The following is a 23,347-nucleotide window of genomic DNA, read 5'->3' on the forward strand; positions in this document are numbered from 1 at the left end:
ATGAATATTTACAACAGAGGAATAGAGATATATGTTCAATACTACACAGTAAAAACTAAAGGAGAGAAAACATGATTTGGATGGAGGTGTGAAACAGCAAAAAGAAATAGAAATAAGGCATGGAGCAATTTAAAGAAAATACCAAATAAAAATAAGACAAATATAAAAAATGCAAGAAATGATTATGCAAAAATAAGGAAAGAGGAGGAAGCTGAATTTGAAAGAAGAATAGTTTTTAGTTGTAAGGAAGAACCAAAAATGTTTTATAAATTCGTAAACAAGAAGTTAAAAAGAAATGAAGGAGTGGACTTCAAAGGCTAAAAGAAAAAAATGTATTCAACGAAAAGGACGAAGAAATTGCAGAAATATTAAATAAAAATTTTCAGTCTTTACGAAAGAAAACGACTTTGACTGGGGTCTCGAAAATTGCATTGAAGGGAACTAAATCATGTAAAGGTTGAGAAAGGAGAACTGATACAGCTGATGAAAACCTTAGATGGAAGGAAAGCAATGGGACCGGATGAAATCTCGGGTCAAGTGCTAAAAGAGTCTAGAAATGAATTATTGGAACCACTTTATGACATAATAACATGCTCTATATATACAGGAAGAGTGCCCTTAGAGTGGAAGAGAGCGAACATTGTACCAATTTATAAAAGTGGAGATAAAACTGAACCACTAAATTATAGACCAGTCTCTTTGACAAGTGTAATGTGCAAGATTTGTGAAAGTATAATAAAAACAATGGGTTGAACATTTAGAAAAGGAAAACATGATAAGTAAGGGAGAGTTTGGATTTAGAAAAGGGAAATCGCGTGTCACCAACTTACTTATTACTTTGTTTCTACTCAAAAGCAATAGACATGGTGCAAGAGAGAGAAGGATGGGCTGATTGTGTATATCTTGATTTAAAAAAAGGTTTTGATAAGGTTCCACACAAAAGGTTAATCCAGAAACAACAGAAATGGGAAGGAATGGGCGGAAAGGTCATCGGGTGGATGAAGGATTACTTGACAGGAGAGAGAAATGAGGACGGTGATTAGGGAAGAGAAATCAAATTGGAGGAGAGTAGTAAGTGGAGTTGATCAAGGCTCAGTTCTGGCACCAGTAATGTTCATAATATATATAAATGATATGCTGAAGGGTATAAAAAGTTATATGCAAAGTTAATAAGAAAAGTGAAGATGGAGGAAAACTTTGAAGAACTGCAAAAAGACCTGGATAGTGTATAGATGGAGCCAGTTATGAGAAATGGAATTTAATGCAAACAAATGCCATGTCATGGAAATGGGGAAAAGTAAAAAAAGACCAAGGAAAACATACAGGATGGGAGAAGAAAACTTTAAGGTGGTACATGAAGAAAAAGATTTGGGAGTAACGATGCAAGACACACTATCCCCAGAAAAGCACATAAACAAGCTGTTTGGAGAAACCTACAGGATGATGCATAATATAAGGGTATCAATCCATTTTATGGACAAAGAAATGATGAAGAAAATAATAATAACACTGACAAGACCAAAACTTGAAAATGCTGCAGTTGTGTGGTCACCTCACAAAAGGAAGGATATCAGAAAATTGGAAAGGATACAGAGAATTGCAACTAAAGCGGTCCCAGAACTCTCGAATATGATGTATGAAGACAGATTGAAGGAGATGGACTTGACGACACTGGAGCAAAGAAGGGAGAGAGGAGATCTGATCACACTGTATAAGTTGGTAAATAAGTTTGATGAGGTGGATAGAGATGATCTCAACTCCGAGAATGCCAGGGGCTGAGAGGACATGGAAAGAAAATTAATAAAGGAACCTGTTTGAGTGATTTGAAAAAGTATAGTTTTCCACATAGAAGCATTAACACATGGAACAGCTTGTGGGAAGAGGTGGTGGAGGCGAGCAGTGTCTATCAAATGAAGGAAAGGCTGGATAAATGTAGATATGGAGATGGGACAATTAGAGCTTAGCTCGGGCCGTGTAGACTACAAATAGGTAAATACAAATAGGGAAATACACACACACACACACACACACAGACCAATTGGGATTCGATTTAAGGTGCAGAGCGAAGCAGAGGAGGCCCTGGCAGGAGCTTGGAAGCTAGCGGGAGAAGGAGACACCAAAATGATGTGGCTGAGGAAAGATCTGAATGAACAAGAGAGAGACAAATTGAATGAACTCAGAGGTGAGGTTCGTGATTTAAATGAGATCAGAAGAAGAAAAGGAGTTTTTTTGGAGAGTAATGGATATGAAAGTGAGGAAGTGGTTCATGGTGACGAGAGGAAGGAGAGAAAAAGTCTAACAGGAAAGGAGCAAGAATGGAAAGTGTCTTATACGAATATCAAGGGAATAGTGTCATCGTGGATAGAGTTTAATGACTATTTGAGAGACAGAGAACCTGATATTGTGGGGCTGACAGAAACTAAGTTGTGTGACCCAGTTGAGGTGGTGGGGATTGGAGAAGGTGCATACAATATATGGAGGAGAAACAGAAAGAGAAAACAGGGAGGAGGTGTGATGTTGATGGGAAGGAAAGGCATTAGGGTGGAAGAGGTGATTGAGGGTGAAGGCTTGGCAGAGGTACTGAAAGTGAAAATTGTGGGTGCTGAAGGAAGAAGGAGGCAGTATGTAGTAGGGTATGTGCCACCAAGAACCAATGCATGGAAGGCCCGAGAATATGAACAAATGATACAAGACACAGTGAGTTGCCTGGATGGAATGTTGAGAGAGGGTGAGAGAATAATTTAATGGATGATTTTAATTGCAAAGAGGTAGAATGGGAGGATTGGCCACACAACCATGCCCACCAAACCAGGACCAACACAGAGGTGCCAACAGAGCAAGCACTCTCTCCGGCCTGAGGAGCGAGGCAAAAGGAGCAACAAAAACTGGCCCCTAATACTCACAACCATGTCATTCACACAACCTATCAATCAACTAAAAATACTACAGCACAATGTCCACCACTGGCACACCAGACGCATCAATCTAATAAACACGTACACACATGAGAACCCAGATATAATCCTCATAAATAGCCATGGCCTTCCCAACACCCAGGCTCTAAAGATACCGGGTTATTCATGTTATCAGCGGAACAGAACAGGTGAGCAACACGCTGGAGTGGCAATAGCAGTCAAAACAGGAACCCAGCACAAAATATATGACGACTTCCACAACTCCGACACCCTTTCTGTTAAATTAATGACTACCCTCGGGCCCATTAATATTGCCACTACTTACATCCCCCCACGAGAGGGCTGCATCATGTTTCCTGACTTCTATAAACTGCTACGCATACCTGAACCCATGTACTTCCTAGGCGACTTAAATGCACGCCACACCAGCCTTGGGCATTCCAACACAAATACAACTGGACGAAACATTATGAAAATCATCACCACCTTCGGAGCCCAGCACATAGGTCCAAATTTCCCCACGTTTATAGGTCACTCAGCTCTCAGGGAGGAGTCAAAATACAGGATGACGAAGGTATTGCCCAAGAGTTCAGAGAAATCTGGAAGTCAGTGTTCACAATAAGACCTGAAGACAACGCTCATTATGACCAAGACAACGAACGGGAAGTAAAGGCATGGCTCCAACAGGACCTAACAAGAATCAAGCCACACCACATGATTGATCTGCAATGCCTAACACAGGCCCATCTGTTGACTATGGAAATTGGCACAGTCGCGCTCCGATCAGCTATAAACAAAACGAAAAACACGTTGCCCGGAGAGAGCAAAATAGATAAACAACAAATCAGCATGTTACCCCCCCGGGGGCTGGCGTACCTACTCACCATATACAATGCGATGTTAACAACGGGTTACTTCCCTCAACGATTCAAAGTAGCCACTCTCACCATGATACCTAAACAAGGCAAACCATCCATGGATCCCAAGAACTACAGACCAATCTCACTCCTAGAAGTCCCTGGAAAAATCTTTGAAAGAATAATCAACCTACGACTCAGATGTCACCTGGAGGAAAACAACCTTAATAACCCGTCCCAGTATGGCTTCAGGGTAGGGAGGAGCACTACGTCAGCTATCTCCATCGCCAGCGAAAAGGTAGCACTCACTAAAGGACAAGGACTAAACTGCACTATTATCCAACGCGACTTCAGCAAGGCGTTTGTTAAAGTCTGGCTACAGGACCTGAAATACAAAATACTTCAACTCGGACTGCCAGAGCTAACGGAAAAACTGTTATGTAGCTTCCTTGATCAGCGCTCAGCTTCCATTCGAGTTAAGTCAGCAATATCCTCCCCGTTCCCCCTGCACAGCGGCGTGCCACAGGGCAGCGTGTTATCACCAACGCTCTTGATCACCTACACCTGTGACATGCCCCGGCCTGATAATAGAAGCTGTATGGATATATATTATGCTGACGACGCGACACAAATAGTGACCTCCAACGGTACCCTAGACCACCATGACGCCCTGGTCGTGCAGGAGGCGAACAGACTTAACACATTCGAAAAAAGTGGAAGATCAAAACAAACATAGACAAGTTCGCTGTGGTCACACTCGGAAGGAAAAAATTAAATGACATACAAATATAGGGCAACACCATCTCCCACCAAAAACCATGCCAGATATTAGGCCACACAGTGACATCCACCGGCCTGATCGTTAAACATGTCAACGACAAAACCATGAAAGTTAAAACAACTCTCACATCTCTAAACAGATTCTGGCACTTCACAGAGAGGCTCAAACTATATCTGGTAAAGACTAAGATACTTCCTATACTAGACTACTCACCCGCCCCGACACTCATGGCTTCCCACACCAAGATGTTACAGCTTCAGAGGCTGCAGAACAAAGCGCTGAGATTTGCCACCGGACAGAAATACCCGTACACGGAAAACACAGCAGTGCAACACAACACCGCAGACTCGGAGTACAACTAGTCAGCACAAGGCTACGGGAGGCCGCCGGAAAGGTGTAGGAGAAACTAGACCAGCAAGACGACGTGAACTACACCCACGTCACGGAGCTTGACGGCAGCACGAACTTGGTCCACCCCTGGTTTCCGAGCAGCTTGAAGTCACTACGAGAACAACCGCCCACACTGGCAATGGAACATGTGCTGACGCAATGGATTAAGGAACATACTAGATTCGGGAAAGAAGGAGAGGCATCAAGATTAGACCTGGTTTTTAGCAACGAACCAGAAGTAATAGAAAATATTAAAATAGATTGCCCAATAGCAAAGAGTGACCATGCGATTGTGGAATTTGAAGTAAAAGAAAAGAGAACGATTGACCGAAAAGAGGATCACAAAAAAGGGAGAAGTGACTACTCTAAGGCAGATTTTGTTAATATGAGAACTTTTTTTGAAAATGCAAATTGGAGTGGGCTGTACAAAGCCAAAAGTACACAAGACAAGTGGGAGGAGTTTTTAAAGCTGTACAAAGAAGCCGAGAATAGATATGTCCCTAAGGTAACCAAAAAGGATGTTGGTAAAAAGGAGTGGTTTAACAAAAGATGCGAGGCAGCTAGAAAAAGAAAGGAGGAAGCCTGGAAGGGATGGAGGAGACGAAGAAGAATCAACTCGTGGAACAACTTCAAACAAGCAAGGAATGAATATACAAAGATTAGAAGAGAAGAAAAACGGAAATATGAAAAGATATAATCGACAAATGCAAAGACCAACCTAAATTATTTTATAGACATGTGAACGGCAAATTAAAGAATAGAGAAACAATCGATAAACTGAAAATGGATGGAACTACATATGAAGACCTAGCAGAGGTGGCAGAAGTGATGAACAATAGCTTTCATAGAGTTTTTACAAAGGAAGACGAATTCGTACAACCACCGGGCCAGGAAAGAGGAAGGGTTATGCAGGAGATACAATTAACGGTGCAGGAGGTCAAAGAAAGCTTGAACAAGCTGGATGTAAGAAAGGCGACAGGGCCAGACGAAGTATCAGGGTGGATCCTGAAAGAATGTAGTGAGCAACTTGCAGAGAAACTGCACTCCATAATGAGCACCTCCCTTAGTGAAGGAAGGGTACCACAAGATTGAAAGAGAGCAAACATAGTACCAATTTATAAAGGAGGAAAGAGAGAGGACCCATTAAATTACAGACCAGTATCACTCACTAGTGTGGTTGCGAAGATATGTGAGAGGCAAACTGAAAACAGGTGGTCGGATTTTTTAGAAAGTGAGAGAATTATCTCGGATTGCCAGTCTGGATTCAGGAGAGGGAGATCTTGTGTCACCAACTTGTTATGTTATTACTCAAGGGTGACAGATTTAATACAGGAGAGAGAAGGCTGGGGGGATGGAGTGTACCTGGATTTGAAAAAGGCATTCGACAAAGTACCACACAGAAGACTAATTTGGAAAATTAAAAATAGGGGTGGAGTGGGTGATGGACTGATTAAATGGCTGGAGGACTTCCTAACTAACAGGGAAATGAGGACAATAATCAAGGACAGGGTTTGTGCAAGAAACATTCATGATTTTAAGGAAAAGTTGGATAGGAGCGGATATGGAGACAGGACAGCGCGAGCGTAGCTCTTTTCCCGTATGTCACAACTAGGTAAATACACACACACACACACACACACACACACAGACACACACACTCTCTCTCTCTCTCTCTCTCTCTCTCCACTGTCTGTCTATTTGTACATCTGTCAGTGTCTGTCTGTCTGTCTATTTGTACATCTGTCAGTGTCTGTCTGTCTGTTTCTCTCACACAACACACTGACAGACAATCATATATCAGGCTAAGGTAACACAGACAAATAATTTTCCACAAACAGCAGCTTACCTGTGTCTGGATGCCATAGGTGGCCATCATTGCTTGTAACCGCATACTCTCAGCGATGAGAACCACCTGCACCACCAGGTCACTGGCTGTGCCCTGGCACAGAATAAGGGTGGGGTGTTAAAATGCATACATAGATGTTTGTTTACATTTATCATGATTTTCCTCATATATCACAGTCGGTGTTTAGTTTAATAATGGATGTGCATGATTTTTTTGGTGTGTTTTGTACTAAGACTAGGAGACCTATAACCCTCCTGCAGGCAGCCTGAGCATTGTACCCAAGTGGCTGCTTTACCCATACTCAATATCACTCTTTGGCTAGGAATCCATTTATCCATGATCTGTGATCCACCTCCATACCCCTGTCTGTCCATGTCAGTAGTATCCATTGATCCAAAGATGGCTACTACAATTGCAATGCTTCTCCTCTCTTTAATGTTGCACACCTCAAAAGTTCTGCAAGGTGAGCTCAAAAACATATTTGATGTACAAATGAATTACGTCATGGACACAGATACAGACACGGACATGAAAAAAGATCATGGACAAATGGATGTACAGTCCATTCCTATAATTCCTCTTCTAAGAGCAAAATAAATTTTGTGTTGTTTCCAATAATTGGAATACAATAGAAAATTTTCATTTATACAGTCAAGTCACGTATGACGCGGATTCGTAAGGCGCAGTTTCCTACGACGTGGTATGGTTTCAGAACCGTATTTTAAAATCACGTGGGTAAAACCATTTATGACGCGGTTCGTGGTCTCCCCTCCCCGGACCACTCCGGGTCCTTTCAAACGCGTGACTCTGCAGCACGAGTTGCCAACTAGGACCGCCCGTTGCAGCCTGGTTTGGAGAGGTGGAGCGCTTCCGTGCTGTGATGACATCATCAGCAAATATGGCGGCCCAAACAAACACATGTAAGTGCTTCCATTGCATTTCACCTCTCTGTGCCACCATAACCACTGCAGCTTCCTTTTCAATCTCTGTTGCAAGGAGCTCGTCGCCCAGAACAGCTTGTGATGCATGTTTAAACGTCATCAAGAAGATCAGCGGATGCCATTTTGCTGCCAAAACAGGTAGTAAACGTCGTCACTCACTGGCAGGAAAATGGTGTCTGCTGATCTTCCGAACGTCTTTTACTAGCTGTTCTGGCAGCAAAATGGCATCTGCTGATATTCCTGACAACGTTTAAACATGCATCACAAGCTGCTCTGGGTGATCAACGAGCTCCTTGCAACAGAGGATGAAAAGGAAGCTGCGGCGTCAAGCGTTTGAAAGGACCCGGGGCGGTCCGGGAGGCCTGAGTCGCTCTCAAACGCTGGCAGCTGCCCCCACACGCATGGCGCCTCATCTTGCCTCATCTCCGCGGACTCATCTCGGACTGAACAACACCAAAAGGCAAATAATGCCTACTGGTGCAATCTGGCTAGAACGAACGAAAAAAATAAAAAAATGGGTGTGGGTTTGGCAAAATGGCAAGGGCCAGAACCAAATTGTATTTTCTCCATAGGTTTAGTTATTCCTATGACACGGTTTCCTATGGCGCGGCCATTACTCAGAACCAATTAACCGCACCATACGCGACTCGACTGTATATATATATACATAAATTTATGATCTGATTGATATGTTTCAATCTCACATTCTATGACTGATGACACCAGAGGATAAAAAGCTGCTGCAGGAACTAATATAGGCAAGCTCTGACTTTACATGAAATAACATCTTGATGGACAGTTCAGTCAGTGAGCATTAGCAGACTGAGTACTACATACATAAACATCACACTTACTGGCTAATGAATCAATGCAAAGTCATAGTGTTTGCGATAAAAAGCCAACATAAACAAACCAGGTGCTCCTTCATATTCAAAAGTATGCCTTATACAAATCTTTAAAAAATATATACAGTACATCAGTTTGCAAACTATACAGGATTTACAAATTTTATTCAGTTCTCTTTAACCCCTAAAAGGCGGGCAATTTTTAAGAGATGTTTGCTCAGGGCAGGGGGTTCGAGTCAGAAAAGCAAGTTTCCAAGCAATTACAATCCTTAAAGTACACATTTAACAGACATACAGTGTCAGTGCATGCACCATATACTTCAGTTAATCATGAATGCAACCTGCTCTACGTGTGTTGAAGGAGAGTAGCAAAACCATTGCGGGATGTGAAGGAATTTTTCCTTCTTGACGCACTTTATTTGAATAATGAGCTTTGTTGAATGTTCTCCTTTTTGGTCAAACTCTCAATAGCCATGCATCTCTGTCTGGTGACTTCCCCCTTTCCACATTTCTTATCATTTATCCCTTCCAGACCAATTGAGGCCACTACCACACAATTCTCTTCCCTTCCCCTTTCTCCCTAGCCAGGAAGCCAGCACAACCTCATGGCAGACTCAGCATGTGACTCCAGATCCCCCCAATAGCTGGGTTATCAATGAAGAAAGTGCAGAGCATGGGTGGTAGAGGACACTAGATGTTGATTATTAATATTATACTAGGAAAGGATTAATCACATATTCAAAATAAAGGTGCACAGCCTCCAAACATTGATTATGGGCATCCTCTGTTTGAGCTCACTTAGTTGCCACCATGATTATGGGCACCCGCCCTTTAGGGGTTAACACATTTTTGTTACAAGAAGACATTTTCTCTATCAAAACATTCACTAAAACTATAAACAGCTGCAATATAATGAAAATATATGAGGCAAAGGTCTACGTTTTGGTGTATTACAGATGCATATATTTAACATTATCCTCTACACTAATATCCATGAGCTGTTACATGCTGTAGAGTTCTAGGTTTCATGCAGCTTACTGGCAGTTTTCTAGACTATTAGTCCTAAAAATAACTGCACCCAGCTATCTCTTCCAGCAACAGATAAGAGAAATTCCACAGTATTTTCTTGTTGACTTGGTAAATATAATTTTACTTACTTTTCAGTGAACTGTATGTAAGCACTCTCGCATGTTAATCTTTCTTTGAAAATTATGAAAAAATCATTGTGTGTGACATTAACTACAATAATACTCAAATGGCATAATTTGCGTCCCTTTCCTTTCACATGGTAATAGCAGATAATTTGTAGCTGCAACTGCACTCACATCTGTCTGCTTGTCGAGTATGCAACAAGGAACAACTGTGGGACAGCACTATTAGCGACAGTCAAATGCGGAACCATGCCATGTACCAACAACCGAGTCATGAAGAACCAGTGTGTACATACTTACTTTGTTGTTCTTGCTCTAAAAAGATGGGAGAAAAGGAGAAAAAAAACAAGAATTCATGAAACTGGTCAGGCAAATTAAAGATATATAGAAAATATGAATTAATAAGAGGAAACAAAGATCGGTATCGGTAGGAAAGGGTAGTAAATTGAGAGAAAATAAAAAACTAGTCCTAAAACTACATATCCTCACATAACAGACAGTCATCCCTGGAGTAAGAGTCACGATTATAATTTTGATGCTCTATGTGGGTGTAAGAAAGGTGTGAGCCAAAATTAGATGTGTGATGGAAAGGGTGTAAGCTACTCAGGAAGACTGGGTTGAAGAAAGACTTCAAGCACCACAACACCAGCCCAGGTACACTTGAAATGCAAATCACCTACATCAAGCCAAAAACACAGAAAACAAGTGTGTTACTCTATTTCATTAAGACTTCAGCTCCATGCAATATATCAAGGATTTAAAGATAATTTCACATTGGAGATAGGCATGTGGTAGACATCTCCTATAGATGAAAACAGGCATAAAGTACATACTGTGACATATTTCAAACTTTGAAAACATTAATATCGATGACACAAAATATTTAAGGAACAGACTGCAAAGATATACAGTACCCTCTCGAGTTTCGCGCTCGCTTCGTTCCGAAGGTATAGCGCTAAACTCGAGGATCGCGAAACTCGAGGTATTAAAAACACTGAAAAAGCGCTTATCTGTTCCGACCCGTGGAGATTTTATTTTTATTTCTATTTATTTATTTTTTTAATGTAGGTTATGGCACCGGTAAACTACCCATCTGGGCCTGATGGTCGGCCCCGAGCTCGTCATGGTGCAGGCAATTGTTTATAGTGGTGCCATTATAATTGGCTCATGCTGCCCCCCGGAGCTCACTTTTTTTCCTCCTTTACTCCCTTGTTATCTCAAACTACGTACCTTGGAAAAAGGAAGAAAACAGGAAGAGAGAACGGGTCATTTTAAAGCCACAGATGAAGCCTTACGATTGGCTGAGCTCTGAAAACACGCTTGTGATTCGCTGGGAGTCCGATGACGTCATCGCCGGCGCTAACCCAATCAGCGGCCTCGCTGCCTTAAGGCAGTGTCACACTGTCCGGGAGCAAATTGTCGGTTGTCTGTAACATAAACGAAAACGGCCATTGTGACACCGCCTTAAGGCAGTGAAGACGCTGATAGGGTGAGCATCGGCGATGACGTCATCGGACTCCCAGCGAATCACAAGCATGTTTTCAGAACTGTCAGCCAATCGTAAGGCAGCCACCTTCAACCGCAGCTTCAAAACGACCCGTTCTTTCTTCCCGTTCTCTCTCTCTCTCTCTCTCTCTTACCATAGCCACAATGTTTGGAGGAAAACGTCCAGTGTGATACTACCTTTAAAGGTAGCGTGCGTGACGCCAATGGTAAGTAGACGTGACCCGTACGTGTCAAAGCAGCACGAAACTTGGGGTGATAATGCATGAAAGTCGTGATGGTAAGAATTTAGGACTAACCGCGAAACTCGTGGATCGCAAAACTCGGATAGCGCGAAACTCAAGAGGGTACTGTACCAGGAAAAGGAATGAATGTGCAACAGCATGGAAGGTTTATTGCAAATTACTTAATAACTGCACACTAACCCAACTGAGCAATGAATGAGAGATCAGACCGAAACAAATATAATTTCATGTACAATACCAAAAACATTAATATATTACCAACACATGTAATTTGGTTAAGTTTCTATTAAAATTTTGTTTCAAGTAATGATGTGCTGATCTCTTATTAATATAACAAAAGGTGTGTATGAAACAAAACTACTCAACAGCACCGAGTGGATGTTACTGCTTGAGAGGATCTTGGGGTGTGTGTGTATTTATCCATAGTGGTTTTAAAATACTGAGACTGTTTGGGCATTGGCTCCCTTGGATATTCCTCTGTCAGCCACGCTGCCAAACCAACATGACCTGCTCTCTCTCTCTCTCTCTCTCTCTCTCTCTCTCTCTCTCTCTCTCTCTCTTTATATATATATATATATATATATATATATATATATATATATATATATATATATATATATATATATATATATATACATACCCCCGCCGTCCGCGGGTCTCACCCATCGCGGTTTTCAGATGTGATCAACTAATTGTGACCCCCGCTTATACGCTGCCCCAGTCTCAGCATCTTAGCGACGGCTGATGCATTGACGCTAAATAGGAAGGCAGAGGAGGAGGGAGGCAGAGAGGAGGGGGAAGGAGAGAGGAGGAGGAAGGCAGGGAGGAGGGAGGGAGGAGGCAGAGAGGAGGGGAAGGAGAGAGGAGGAGGCGGGGCAATGGACGCGTTAAGGCGGTGTCACACTAGCACTTTTTCCGTCGATTAATGCCATTTCCGTCGATTTTCATCGTTCATGAACTTATCGCATGAATTTGTCAGACGATCAGGATCGTGTCCGCCTGCAAATTTCCGCCTTTGTTTACATTTCCAAGACCAAGACCGAGACTTTCCGCGTGGCTTCAACCTGTCTCAACGCTCTCCTGAAGTGACAGCCTTCCTCATCCTGGTGTCACTTCTGGCAATAAGAGGTGTCACTAACTCCAGAAGTCTGTGGTACTGGCTCTTGTCCAACCTGATCCAATTCTTCAGAGTCTCATGATCCTCTAAACTCAGCTCTTTTAACAGCCTGTGGTACACACTTTCTCTTTCCCGACGAGCCAACCATGAGCGCATCCATGCACGCTTTTGGCTTGTTTAGCCTGTCTAAGTCTCACAATACACAGTATTAGGTTCAGAGCAGCGTATCTTTGCATAGCGTGGACTCCATGTTTGTTTACATTCCCATGGTCTGTGCCGACGGAAAGTTTCAGACGAAACACCGTTTGTGTGTGACAGGCCACAGCCAAGATATCGACGATTTTCAGAAAAACGACGGAAAAAGTTGACGGAAAAAGTGCTAGTGTGACACACCTTTTTAGGTTGCTCCTGAGTGACGTCACGGTTAGACTGTGACGTCATGCTTTCCTATTGGCCAGCAGCTCACTCAGGGACGACTGCTATTGGTCGAGATTTTCTCATAGCAACATTATCCTAAAAAAAAATTCACGCACACACACTGCAGTGTTGCCAGATTGGGCTACTTATCGCAAATTGGGCTACTTTTGGGAACGAAAAACATGTTTTATATAGCGTGTCAGAGGTGACTTCCCAAATGCATATTTTCCCATAGAGTTATAGTCCCGCCGTTCATGCGGTTTCAGCAAGATCGCGAAGTCCGAGCAAATACCTGAAGCAAGGGGATGACTGTATATATATATATATATATATATATATATATATATATATATATATATATATATATATATATATATATATATATATATATATATATATATATATATATATATTAGTCTTTCTCTGTTTTGTCAGAATGTGTCATTTTGCTAAATTTGGTGGCTTTGGTTCTTCAAGCAACTTCTGAGGGAGCAATTATAAGTCCTCTAATAGCATTTTCTTTTAAGAAATACTTATTTACATTGTAAATAAGTTTCTTCTCTAGACTGTGCAGCACCCTAGAGTGGGTGGTAGGGGCAAGGTCAAGAATATATACCCTCCTGAGTTTCGCACTTGTTTCGTTCCGAAGGCAAAGCGCTTAACTCAATGATCGCGAAACTCGGGGTATTGGAAACACTGAAAAAGCGCTTATTTGTTCTGACCCATGGAGAAGCTGACCTTTTTCCCCCCTTTACTCACTTGTTATCTCAAACATGTACCATGGAAAAAGGAAGAAAATGGGAAGAGAGAACGGGTCGCTTTGAAGCCGCAGTTGCAGACGGTTGCCTTACAATTGGCTGACAGTTCTGAAAAAAACGCCCATACACCCAACCAGGAGCGAGTTATTGGTTTTCCGTAAGCTGGTGCCACACTGGGCCATTGTCTTCCCACCAAGTTGGCGGCAGCTTGGGCAACCAGAAACTCTAACTTTTCCGGGTGTGCATCACACACGGCCAAGGTCGGTTGCCCGTATCCACATCCACAACGTAAACAAAGCACTTGCCTTGTATCAACATGGCGTCATCTGCTAAAGTAAGGGCTGTCGTGGCTTGTGCTGCCATTACCCAAGTATTGGACTTGTTACTGCAGTTAAATGAAAGGAAGAAGCGGTTGTGGGTGAGGCATGTCTGTGATTCCTCGGTGATGGAATTTCTCATTGCCATCACTGCACGTGCGCGGCCAACCCACCCATCTAGACTACAACCACATGAACACGTGGATCAAGTAACAACAAAGACACACACACACACACACACACACACACACACACACACACACACACACACACACACATCCTCGATCAGCGCCAGCTGGAGAGGAGGAAATATACCCGGTGTAGTGTTGCAGAGGCCTGGGCTGCACTAATGTTGGTTTGGTGGGTCTCCTTTAGAGCAGTTTAGTAAGATGAGTGAGAAGGAGGAAGATCAGGGATGGAACACGCCAAGAAGCAGAAGAGGAAGAGCAGGAGGAGGAGACTACAACAGCGGGGAGGAAAGTGAGTACGAGGCTGGAGGTACTTCTGCTGAGTTCTCTGGATTTGCGAGAAATGAGACGACATTATACAAGAGAGTGCTACTGATGGAAAGAAAATTGGATAAATGGATCAGCATGGTAAAGAGAAGGGATGAGGAAGAAGAGCAGAATAGAGTATTCCACAGCGACCTGAGAAATAGGATAAAATGACTAGAGGAAAATGAGAAGAAATTGATTAAGGAAAATGAGGAGTTAAAGGAAAAAGTAGCAAAGTACGAAAGATCAATGAAGGAAGGTTTGGGAGTGGTAAGAAATGAAAATGAAAACCTGAAGGAACTGGTAAACAAAGAAGAACAAAGAGTTAGAGAAGAGGTGAAGACGTGGAGAGTGGAGAATGAAAAAGCAAATGTAAGCCTAAGAGAAGTAATAGAACAGCAAAAGAAAGAGGATAAAGAAGACATGGAGAAAGAGGTAGTCAAGGCCTTAAAGAAAAATGAAGAATCAGTGATAGAAGTAGCGGACAAAAAAAGAAGTGTTATTATTTTAGGGATGAAAGAAAAGAATATAACATATAAACCAAAAAGGGATAAAGAGGAACTGAAATCGGTCAAAGACCTGCTCAAGAACCTAAATGATGCAGAAAGACAGAGTATCGAGGAGGAAGTAGACGAGATTTATAGAATGGGTCCATTTATTGAAGGGAAAACTAGACCAGTTAAGCTAAAACTAAAATCACAAATGGCAGCCGAAGACATACTATATAGAACAACTAAACTAAAAGAAATGGAAGGATGTAAGGATATAGGTATACATAAAGAAAAATAGAAATGAAGAAGAAAGGATGAAATGGAATGAATTACTGGCAGAGACAAAAGTAAAAAATAATGCAAGATCTGAGGAAGAAAAAGAAACATTTTTTTGGAGAATTTCAGGGGATCGAATCAAGAAATGGTTCATAAGGGAGAAGAGAAAGGGGAGCGAAAACTAGATAAGAAAGATACAGAGAGAGGTATAAGAATAATGTACACAAATGTAAATGGGTTGATCTCTAGTAAAATAAAGCTGCAAGATTATTTAAAAGAGAGGGATCCCATGATAGTTTGCCTAACTGAAACTAAACTAAAAGAAAACATCCAAATTGAGTTAGATGGAAGATACAATGTGTGGAGGAAGGATAGAATGGGCAAAGGCGGAGGAAGAGTGGTGATAATGATAAAGAAAGAGTTATTAGTAAAAACAATAGAATATGGAGAGGGAAAAGCAGAGATAGTGAGTGTAAGCTTGGAAAACAGGAATAGAGAAAGGATGGGGATTGCAGTAACATATGTACCACCAAAAACTACATCATGGAGTAAAGAAGATTATGAAAACATGATTGATGACACCATACAGAGTTTGAGGAGATTACTTAAGGCAAACAAAGGAGTAATACTAGTTGGCAATTTCAATTGCAAAGAGGTTGACTGGGAGAGGTTTGAGAGCAATGGTGGTGATGTGGCATGGGGGAATAGATTCTTGAATTTAATGATGGAAAATTTGATGATACAAAGGGTGAAGGAAAGCACTAGATATAGAAGAGACGATGAACCGGCAAGACTGGATTTGGTGTTGACAAGAGAAATTCACGTGAAGGATGAATTGAGGTATGATTGCCCCCTGGGAAAAAGTGATCACGTGGTTATAGAGATGGAAATGGAGGAGGAAGGAAGGGAACAAGACGAGACTTATAGAAGCAATAGATTAAACTATAGGAAAGCAGGGGTGGAAAACCTCAAGAAGTTTTTTGATGAAATGGATTGGAAAGAGAATGAGTACAAGCGAAGTTCAAGGAAAATATGATATTTTCTTGAGGGCGTTCAACACAGGTGTTATGAAGTTCGTACCAAAATACAGACCGAGGAAGAGGGCTAAAAAGGACTGGTTTAATGCAAGATGTGCAAAGGCAAAAGAAAAGAGAGACAAAGCGTGGTCAAGATTAAAAAGAAACAAAAATCAAAGAAACAGAGAAGACTTTAAGTCAACGAGAAATGAGTACGTGAAAGTGAGAAAGGAAGAAGAGAAACGATACAAAAAGGATATTGTGGAAAAGTGTAAAGAACAACCTAAACTATTTTATAGATTTATAAATGGAAAAATTAAATCAAGAGAAACAATTGAAAGACTGACAGAAGAGAACGTAGAGATCGAGGATCCCAAAGGCATGGCGGAATTATTTAACAAAAAATTCCAGCAAGTGTTTACCAAAGAATCATTATTTAATGAACCACAAGAAAACAACTTAGATGTATATATGGAAGAGGTCAAAATAGATAAAGAGAAGATAAAAAAAAATATTGTGGAAGGCCGTGGGACCGGATGGAGTTTCAGGTTTTATACTTAAGAGTGCAGAAATGAGCTAGTTGGCCCGATATATGACATCATTAGGTGCTCAATTAAAACAGGCACAGTGCCTAGGGAGTGGAAGAGGGCAGAAGTGGTACCTATATACAAGAGTGGAAAAAAGGAAGAACCCCTAAATTACAGACCGGTGTCTCTGACCAGTGTAGTATGCAAAATATGTGAGAAATTAATAAAAGAACAATGGATGAGATTTCTAGAACATAATCTAATCACAAACAATCAATATGGGTTTAGGAAAGGCCGCTCATGTGTGACAAACTTGCTGAGCTTTTACTCAAGAGTGACGGACAAATTACAGGAAAGAGAAGGATGGGTGGATTGCATTTACCTAGACTTAATGAAGGCATTTGACAAAGTTCCACATTCAAGACTGCTGTGGAAACTAGAAAATAAAGGAGGATTGAGATGGAAAATGAAGTACTGGATGGAAAGCTACTTAAGAGGAAGAGAGATGAGAACCGTGGTTAAGGACACTAGATCGGAATGGAGAGCGGTGGAAAGTGGAGTGCCCCAGGGTCGGTTTAGCACCAGTACTCTTTCTAGTCTATATTAATGATATGCCAGAGGAATAAACAGCTACATGAGTCTGTTCATGGATGATGCTAAACTGCAAAGACATATAAGAAACAGTGAAGACTGCAAGAAGACCTAAGCAAGATTTGGAAATGGAGTCAGAAATGGGAGATGAAATTCAACGTGAAGAAATGTTATGTTATGGGAATGGGAAAAAGTGTAGAAAGACCAAAATGGACATATAAAATGGGAGATGGTGAAATATTAAAGAAAGTAAATGAAGAGAGAGACCTGGGAGTAATAATGCAAGATTATATGCAACCAGGAAATCATATAAATCGGATCTTCGGTGATACATATAACATGGTGAGAAATATAGGCATAGCATTCCACTACATGGACAAAGAAATGATGAAAAACTTAATAACTACTATGATCAGACCTAAACTAGAATACGCGGAAACAGTGTGGTCTCCACATATGAAGAAACACATAGTAAAACTAGAAAGAACACAGAGGATGGCAACAAAAATGGTTCCAGAACTGGAGGGACTGACATATGAAGAGAGACTAAAGGAAATGGACTTGCCAACACTGGAACAAAGAAGAGAAAGAGGAGACCTAATACAAATATATAGGCTATTGCGTGAAATGGAAGAAGTAGATAACGAGAAATTGCTACTAAGAGAGGAACCTTCCAGCAGGAATACTAGAGGACATAGTAAAAAGTTGAGGAAGGGAAGATGCTCAAGAGACATAAAGAAATATAGCTTCCCACAAAGAAATATAGAGGTTTGGAACAGATTAAGTGAAGAAATAGTATCGGCGAAGAGTGTGCAAAGTTTCAAGGAAAAGTTGGATAATTATAGATACGGAGATGGGACCACACGAGCGTAAGCCCAGGCCCTGTAAAATTACAACTAGGTAAATACAACTAGGTAAATACACACACGCACACACCAGACTCATCATGAACCATGGCAGATGTTTCTCACAAACAGAAATGGCTTTGCCATTTCCTAGAATGTGTTAGAACTTATTTGGTGAGTGGTTCATACAAACCAAACATATCTAATGGCAAAAAGAGAGCAGTGTTAAAGACGACTGCTCTCTTGCCAAAAAGTTAGGTTTGGTTCGTGTGAGCCACTTACCAAATAAATTCTAACACATTCTAGGAAATGGCGAAGCCATTTCTGTTTGTCAGAAACATCTGCCATGGTTCCTAATGAGTATGGTGTGTGCGTGCGTGCGTGTGTGCGTGCGTGCGTGCATGTGTGTGTGTGTTTATTGTTATTCAATCCATGTGTTTATGTGGTTGAGTCAAGATGGGTGGGTTGGCCGCGCACGCGCAGTGGTGACAATGAGAACTGGCATGGATGAACCACAGGCACGCCACACCCACAACCATTTCTTCCTTCCATTTAACTGCAGCAACAAGTCCATAACTTGGGTAATGGCAGCACAAGCCACGCTAACCCTTACTTTAGCAGAGGACGCCATGTTGATACAGGGCAAGTGCTTTGTTTACGTTGTGGATGTGGATACGGGCAACTGACCTTGGCCGTGTGTGACGCACACCTGGAAAAGTTGGAGTTGCCAGTTGCCCTAGCTGTCGCCAATGCAGTGGGAAGAAAAAGGCCCAGTGTGACACCAGGTTACGGACAACCAACAACTCGCTCCCGGTTGGGAGTACAGGCACTGCCTGTAGCCCCAACGGTCGGAGGAAAACGGCCAGTGTGAAACTGCCTTAAGGCAGTGAGGCTGCTGATGGGGTGAGCGCCGGCGATGACGTCATTGGACTCCCAGCGAATCACAGGCGTGTTTTCAGAACTGTCAGCCAATCATAAGGCAGCTGCCTTCAACTGCAGCTTCAAAACGACATGCTCTCTTCCCGTTTTCTTCCTTTTTCCAAGGTACAGTACGTATTTTGAAACTCTACTTGGACAGGAGTTCCTCACATCCCCCCCTCCCACTCTCCTCAACTCTGGCTTCATCATCATCTCTCTCTCTCTCTCTCTCTCTCTCTCTCTCTCTCTCTCTCTCTTGTCATAGCCCCAAAGATTGGACGAAAACGTCCAGTGTGACACTACCTTTTAAGGAAGCGTGCGTGACGCCAATGGCAAGTAGACACGACCCGTACATGTCTAAGCAGCACAAAACTCAGGGTGATAATACATGAAAGTCGGACGGTAAGAATTTAGGACTAACCGTGAAACTCGGATAGCACGAAATTCGGGAGGGTTCTGTATTTACTTCTCTAGACTGTAGGCAGGGAGAGCTGTCATTGTGAGTGGCAGGCTGGCAGCCTTAGAGGAAAAAACCTGAGGTCAGTGACCACTCAGACAACATTGAAATGCAACACTATCAGGTGTGTGGTATTTAATAAAAATCATTGTTATTCCCCCAAAAACAACAAAATATTCATAACTCTATATAGCCTTATCAACCTATACAATTACTTAAAATTCATTTAGAAATACAGTACCCTCTCGAGTTTCGTGCTTGCTTCATTCCGAAGGTATGGCACTAAACTCGAGGATCGCGAAACTCAAGGTATTGAAATACATGATAAAGCGCTTATTGGTTCAGGCCTATGGAAAAAAATTACTTTTTTTTTTTCGACTTTACTCCCTTGATATCACAATTTTTTCGACTTTACTCTCTTGTTATCTCAAAATAGTAATAGGTGGAAAATGGGAAGTGAGAAGAGGTCGTTCTAAAGCCGCAGTTGAAGGCGGCTGCCTTACAATTGGCTGGCAGTTCTGAATACACGCTTGTGATCCACGTGGTGTCGTCTGCTAAAGTAAGGGCGGTTGCTCGCGGCCACCCGTGGTACAGTTGGACAAACCTATAGCTTCTGGTAGTTTTCTGTGTGTTATGGTATAAGTTGCTAACTTTTTCTGTTATAAATCATTAAATCACTAACATCATGACTGACTTGTCAATGCCTATTGAACATAAACTGCCGCCGCAATCGCAAAATAGCTCACAGAGAGGTTCAACTTGCTTACTGCTTCCATATTTCCCTCACTGCTCACAAAGACCACAAGCGGACAAAAAAGAACAAATCCAGGCAAATTAACACTTTTAATGCTGTGTATTCCCACAGTGCACATGCGTGGTGGACAGCAGAATGACTAATTTAAGTGGGAAGATATTTTTCGCAACACCGGCCAGTGTGTAGTGGACCTTCTTCCTCTTTTGACCTGTAATGCTTTGTATCGCTTCTTAGGTCCTCCTTCTCCACACTTTTATACTTCACAACATGCACTTAGGGCCGCTTTCACAGTCATTTTGTTTGTATTTATTGTTACCAATGGCGGCGATCGCCACTCTAGTATTTCCGCGTGAAATTGGCCGATGAGTAGTGATGTGATGTGATGGTGTCGGAGGTATTGCCTTTACAACAGCACCTCGTGGCGGCTGCAGGGTTAGTCTCGCCCCACACCTTACCACACACTCTCAACACTTGTCGCTTTCCCTGCAGCCACCACTACCCCATAGGCCAATTTCATGTGGAAAACTATAGTGTCGATCGCCGCCATTGGTAACAATCAAAACAAACAGTGACTGTGAAAGCGGCCTTTATTTACTTCACAGTGCGCACTTATACACTTCACCCTGAACTTAGGTGTTTTTCTGTAATCTTTTCTTTCCCTGATTTTGGTTTTCTATGCCCTTTTGCCATTTTCCACTGTTACTTTTCACCGTCGCTGCCATGCATTACAGGTCAAAAGAAGAAGAAGAGGAAAACAACACCGGGAGATCTACAAAAAAGTTTTTTGGACTGTGGTTCCCCAGCACGGGGTGTTCTCTTATCTTGTTAATCAAGTAGTAAGCAACGCAGCTCTGCCAGTCCATTTTACGAGTCCCTTGGTGGGCCATCTTCCACTGCTCCTCAGCCACTGCTGTCATCTGTTTGTTTACATGCAGCCATTCGTTACCCACGTACCCACGCTTGTACTCACAACTGTTTTCCATTCATACAGACAATCAACAACTCGCTCCTGGTTGGGTATACAGGCAATCACGGTTGCCCATAGCCCCAATGGTTGGACACCGCCTTTTAAGGAAGCACGCATGACGCCGTCGGTAGGTAAACGTGACCCGTACATGTCAAAGCACCGCGAAACTCGTGGCGGTAATGCACGAAAGTCGTTATGGTAAGAATTTAGGACTAAGCGCTAAATATTGCAGTTGGCAATACTCCCTTGCCAGAGTCTGAAAAAGAGATGTCCGCAGTTACCTCAATATGGCTGATCATCCCGCACGCACTGACGTAAGTATTAACATTCAACACTCCCTGAACGTGCATGTACGTTTGCAAGAGAGGCATACTTAACCGACTCCTATAGATCTGGACCTCCTCTTTCCAGTGGTGTTTTTGGTTTTTAGCTGTGATGAATAGTTTTTGATATACAGAGGTTAAAAGAACCCCCCCATTGGGCTCCCTGACTGCGCCTGAGGGGATAGTCACGTCCAGACTGCGCGCAAGGAAAGGGTTAAGGCGGTGTCACAATGGCCGTTTTTGTCCAACCATTGGGGCTACGGGCAACACCTGCACGCCCAACCAGGAGCGAGTTCACGATCATCCGTAAGCTGGTGTCACACAGGGCATTTTTCTTCCCACCGCTTTGGCGCCAGCTGGGCAACCGGCAATTCCGACTTTTCCGGGTGTGCGTCACACACAGCCAAGGTTGGTTGCCCGTATCCACATCCACAATGTAAACAAAGCACTTGCCCTTGTCATGATTTCATTATTAGGAGTGGCCCGTGGAAAATTACCGCGGAAGTGACCGCCATTTTGATTGAGAGAGCGGGAACTCAGTCCCTCACCAAGGCGGGAAAACCAGGCAGGCGGGAGCAGCGAGCTTTTCAAATCATATTCGTTATAACTGCCAAAGCTGAGCTATGTGTGGGATGCATGAACCACTATTTACCTAGTGCATGTGTTAAGTTATTAATAAATAATAATCCAGTAGCCGTAGGGCGTTTAGCGTAAGTGTTACACAGAAAACGAGATGTCAGTATGGCGAGAGCTGGCATCTTGACCACGGCCGGGGCGCGGAGCATTGTGGGTCCTGACGCCATCTTCCAAGCATCTCCTGCCCAGACTTCCCGTGCCACGTGTCTATCGTAGTGGTTTTCCTGCTTTGTAGTATATCCACAAGTTCAGAGTGACTGTGTGCTGCTAGCGAGGGAAGCTGTTGGAAGGTAAGGAGGGCACGGCGTGTTGCAGAGAGGAACGAAGAGGACAGAAGGACTCCAGGCCGAACGGACCACGAGGAAGACCAAATGTGCTTTCTGCTTCGCCATCCCCAGCTAAGTACATATTTTGCATAGGATGTTTTAAGACAGTTAGCTTGGTTGCTGTGTGCCTGGGATTTAATTAATTATTCTTAATTTCCAGCGATCTTGGTTGCTTAAATAAACTTAAGAGCGGTTCATCTGGTCTTTGCTTAACATATGAGAGATGTGACTGGTCAGAAGTAAATATAATAAGTGACTAGGAAGAGCTGTGAGTCTCATAACTCAATTTTCAGATATTTTATTTTATATTTTTTATTGCTGAGAATTTACGGGATTTTCGGACGTCCAGACCTTTCAAGAACCCCACAGCCCTGTATCAACATGGTGGCGTCTGCTAAAGAAAGAGAAACATGGTGGTGGAATGAAGCAGTGCAGAGGGCAGTGTGGGAAAAGAAAAGAGCTTATAAGAGATGGAAGAGAACACGGAATGAAGAAGATAAAAGGGAATATAAAGAGAAAGGAAAACAAGCAAAAAGGGAAGTAGCCCGAGCAAGAAGGCTAGCATGGGAAAGTTGGAGTGAAGAACTGAATAGTAGTGAGAAGCAAAAAGAAATGTTTAGAATTGCAAAACAAATGAAGAAAG

The 23,347-nt window shown here is 42.4% G+C and overlaps 1 protein-coding gene across 6 annotated transcripts in view; it reads right to left on the minus strand.

The window, feature by feature from the left end:
• The window catches only part of LOC126995914 (probable phosphorylase b kinase regulatory subunit beta), a gene marked incomplete at its 3' end in the record, with an annotated part of 186,756 nt that overhangs the window by 74,754 nt on the left and 88,655 nt on the right, over positions 1 to 23,347 (minus strand). For 5 of the 6 annotated variants that reach the window (XM_050855809.1, XM_050855811.1, XM_050855807.1 and 2 more), the window contains 2 exon segments: positions 6,790 to 6,882; positions 10,027 to 10,041. In XM_050855809.1, coding sequence (XP_050711766.1) covers positions 6,790 to 6,882; positions 10,027 to 10,041 — 108 coding nt within the window. 6 annotated transcript variants of the gene reach the window in all.

The sequence above is a fragment of the Eriocheir sinensis genome, chromosome 9, assembly GCF_024679095.1.
Source record: "Eriocheir sinensis breed Jianghai 21 chromosome 9, ASM2467909v1, whole genome shotgun sequence".
Lineage (NCBI taxonomy): Eukaryota > Metazoa > Arthropoda > Malacostraca > Decapoda > Varunidae > Eriocheir > Eriocheir sinensis.